Raw genomic sequence first — 3,942 nt, forward strand, 5'->3', positions numbered from 1 at the left:
CCATCCATCCCACCACCCATCCATCCCACCACCCATCCATCCCACCACCCATCCACCCAACCCTTTTGTCTGTGCAATCATTCCAACCTGCCATTCCCCTTTTTCATTCACGGTCTTTCTCCCCAAGCTAGACCCCAACCTTTCTCTCCCTCTTCCAGCAGGAGCAGGTGGCCTGGCACCTGGTGTAGGTGGCCTGGCACCTGGTGTGGGAGGCCTTGCTCCTGGTGTAGGTGGACTTGCTCCTGGTGTAGGTGGACTTGCTCCTGGTGTAGGTGGCCTGGCCCCTGGCGTTGGAGGTGTTCCAGGTAAGGCAGGTTATGGTGGCATCTCGGCTGGTTTGGGGACAGGTCATCCTGGTGGCCTCCATCAGCTTGAAGCCATCTGTTTGTGGGTGGCCAAGATGAAAGGGATGAGCTTTACCCAGCATTGCTAGGCAGGGCCCTGTCACTGCCCCTTGTCTTGCTGTCCCAGGTGTTGGAGGTCCAGCAGCAGCCGCAAAAGCAGCAGCTAAGGCAGCCAAATATGGTGAGCTGAGCACATCTCCACGTGGGTGAGCGGTGCTGGCACAGGCACTGCCCCGGCCCCGCGCAGCCCCCAGGCTGTGTCCTCAGCCCCTTTCCCCCACAGGTGCTGGTGTTGGAGGGGTGCCAGGTGCTGTGCCAGGTGCTGTGCCCGGTGCTCCCGGTGTGCCAGGAGTGACACCTGGCATTGGTGGTGTCCCCGGCTTAGTGCCAGGTGTAGGGGTGCCCGGTGCCGGCGTTCTCCCCGGAGCAGGTGAGGGCATCACACATCCAGCTGTGTGTGATGGGAATGGGATGCCTGTGCTAACCGCAGTGCCCTTGCTTATTTTGCAGGCATCCCCCAGGTCGGGGTGCAGCCTGGTGCTAAGCCTCCCAAATTCGGTACGTAGCGTGGTCACCGTTCCCCAGCCTGCTCCCCTTTGGGCATCCTGTGTTGATATCAGGGTGCTGTCATTGCTCCGCATCCCTGCATGTCCTGGCAGGGTGGCCCAGGTCTGGGAGGTGGCACTCTGCACGGGGTGACAGAGTGGGGACGTTTTCCCCATGCAGGATGGGTCAGGGCTACTCCCCTGGGGTCACTGTCCCTTCTGTGTGGGCTGAGGGCACCTGGCCTCACTGTCTCTTTCCTGCAGGTGTGCCCGGGGCTGGGGTCCCAGGGGTCGGTGGCATCCCAGGTAGGTGGTGCAGGGGGTGGGTGCTCCTCTGGGGTATGGGGCTGCACAGGGAAAGTGAGGGCTGCTGTGGGGCTGGGTGAGGAGTGGATTGGACCCAGGGATGGCACTGCAGTACGAATGCCTCATGCAGATCCCACTGCCACGTGAACCAAGTATGGTGGCAAGGCCAGCACTGCCATGCTCAGTGTCTCCAGCCCCAGTTTCCCAACCTGGCCTGAAGCCCACCGCAGTCTTTCCCGAGTGCAGCCCCCTTTGCCCCGCTGTCTGACCCCATGGCCACCTGTGGGTGCTCACCTGGGCTCTCCATCACAGGTGGCCTCGGAGTTGGTGGCCTTGGAGTTGGTGGCCTCGGTGCTGGTGAGTGGTGCTGGTGGGCTTGGTGTGGGGGTCCCAGGGATGGAAGAGCTGAAAAGGAAATGGCATTTTGGGGATGCAGAGCCACAGTGTCCCCTCACAGCTGTGACTTGCAGGACTGGGTTTTGGGGAGCAGGAAAGGACAGGGGCATGGGTCCCATGGTCCTCATATCCCCACCCTGCTCTGTCACTGTGCCTTCTCTGTGCCCTGGGGTACAACAGGGAGGGGATGGCCACGGCCCCAGCATGGCACAGGCCATGGAGACAGGGAACAATACAGCAGTGACCACAATGTGTGAGACACCTGGGAACCCTCTGGACTCAGTGTGGGGGCTGTGCTGATGCCCCTCTCTGATGTAGGGCTCTTGTATCCAGGAGCTGCTGGAAAACCTCCTAAGCCAGGTAAGGAACAGGGACGGCCGTGGCTGCACTCTGGTGACACCCCCATCCCCATGCCCTCACCGGGGCTCTCCCTTCACACAGCCTTTGGTGCTGGGGGGCTGCAGCCAGGTGAGAGCTGGGGCTGGGGGCTGAGGTGGGGCTGTCACTGCCCACACTGCTGTGCTCTCTGTCTCCATGCCACTGCCTCATGGGGCGCACCGGGTGGGCACCCATAGTGGGATGTGGCTCTTGGGGGCAGCCAGCTGTAGGCTGGGGACACCGCAGACACGCAGGGCTGTCACTGCTTCTCACTGCTGTCACTTTCCACCCCCAGGGGCTGGAGTTCCTGGTTTTGGTGTGTCACCGATATTTCCAGGTACTTTCCCCTGTGCCCTTTGCCATGGCCACGGGGACACACAGCCCACAGGGACATGCAGCCCTTAGGGCATGGGGACATGGCCATGGGGGGGGTGGGGCAGAGCTGGGCTGGGGGGCACAGGGCAGAGCATCCCGAAGCCAATGAGGTTTTGCTGTGCTTGCAGGTGGGGTTGGTGGCCAGCTGGGATTTGGCGGTGAGTGCACTCTGGTCACACACATGGGGCTGTTGGGTTGGAGTCCCTTCAAAGAGCACCTGTCCCCATGCCGCCTCCCACCCCACTCATCTCTCTGCCTTGTCCCCACAGGGAAGCCCCCCAAGACCTACGGAGGAGCCCTGGGGGCCCTGGGCTTTAGAGGTGAGCGCTGTTTGGCATCCCCCCACCCCTCGTCCGAGCACCTTTTTGGGGTGGGGGGCTGATCCACTGTCCCCCCCTCCATCCCCAGGTGGAATTGGCTGTGCACAAGGGAAATACTGCGGGAGGAAGCGGAAGTAACCGCCCACCGTCACCAATGACCTCATGAACTTTGGTGCTACTGCATGGTCCAGAATGTAAATCCCCACCAAGCTGAGACCCCCCACCCCCGGTCCCACGCTCCCGTCAGGGACCCCACGGCAGCGTCAGGGGCCGCCCCCCCACCCCGGGAACCCCCCCAGCCCCAGCAGGGAGCGCGGAATAAACTGCGGGGAGCAGCCATCCCCCTTGGTGCTATCGCTCCTTGCGGGAGGGCCTGGGACCCCCACCCCAACCCGGCCCCGGTGCTCCCCCCGGGGGGTGGCTGACCCCGGGGGGGGGGCCGGGCTGAGCACGAGGGCACTCAGGGGTGGGGGGAGGGAGGGAAGGAGGGAGGGAGGGAAAGAAGGGGTCCCGGTGGCGGGGGACACCGCAGGGACACTGCTGGCCCGCGGGACCCCCCCGGCCCCCTTCATGTTACTCACATTGATATAACTGGGTGGGACGCCCTACGCAGAGGGAATCGCTGCCAACAGACTAATAAAGGACAAGTTTTTAATGGAATCTGCCTCCGTCCTGTTCCTGTGTCCCCTGGTCACCCCCCACCCAGGACAGTGCCTGTGGTGGTGACAGTGGCACGGCGCTGTGCCCCCTCCCAAAATGCAGGACTCGGGTGTGCCACGGTCAGACATCCCTGTGCTCAGGGACACCACAGCCAGGTGTGGGGACAGCCCCAGCGGGGACGGCTTGGAGTCACAGAGGATGGCCCTGTCCTGCCCTGCAGTGACAGCCTGGGGGTGCACGGGGACAGCCGTACCGTGACCCACAGTGACACCCCGAGCTCCGGAGGGACATCTGCATCCCGTTGCACGGTGACACAACCAGCTCACATCCGACCCCCAACCTCCCACGCTGCCTCTCGGCGCGGCGTCCCACGAAGCCCCGCCCCCTCCCCGCGCTCTGGCCACACCCGCGGCCCCTCCCGCTAAGCCCCGCCTCTAGGACACGCCCCCTTCTCATAGCCCCGCCCACAGCTCCGCCCCCTCAGCCCCCGCGCCGGCGCCCTGCGCCCCCGGCCCGTCCCCGCCCGCCGCCCGCCCGTGCCCGCCGGAGCCGCAGCCGGAGCCGCACCGCAGCGGCGGGGCAGGGCAGGGCAGGGCTCGGGGCGGCAGCGGCGGCGGC

General features: G+C 64.7%; 1 protein-coding gene across 1 annotated transcript in view; it reads left to right on the top strand.

Moving 5' to 3' along the window:
• Positions 1–3,324, top strand: part of ELN (elastin) — an 18,839-nt gene extending 15,515 nt beyond the window's left edge. Inside the window, exons 24-34 of the mRNA XM_042879937.1 lie at positions 159–305; positions 472–525; positions 628–774; positions 855–902; positions 1,154–1,195; positions 1,508–1,552; positions 1,910–1,951; positions 2,265–2,306; positions 2,473–2,502; positions 2,614–2,664; positions 2,753–3,324. Of these exons, the coding sequence (XP_042735871.1) occupies positions 159–305; positions 472–525; positions 628–774; positions 855–902; positions 1,154–1,195; positions 1,508–1,552; positions 1,910–1,951; positions 2,265–2,306; positions 2,473–2,502; positions 2,614–2,664; positions 2,753–2,802 (698 nt within the window). The 3' untranslated portion in view covers positions 2,803–3,324. The remainder of the gene's footprint in view (positions 1–158; positions 306–471; positions 526–627; positions 775–854; positions 903–1,153; positions 1,196–1,507; positions 1,553–1,909; positions 1,952–2,264; positions 2,307–2,472; positions 2,503–2,613; positions 2,665–2,752) is intronic.
• The last annotated feature ends 618 nt before the right edge of the window (positions 3,325–3,942 follow it).

The sequence above is a fragment of the Lagopus leucura genome, unplaced genomic scaffold (genome assembly GCF_019238085.1).
Source record: "Lagopus leucura isolate 7727_CA_CO unplaced genomic scaffold, USGS_WTPT01 Super-Scaffold_100024, whole genome shotgun sequence".
NCBI lineage: Eukaryota > Metazoa > Chordata > Aves > Galliformes > Phasianidae > Lagopus > Lagopus leucura.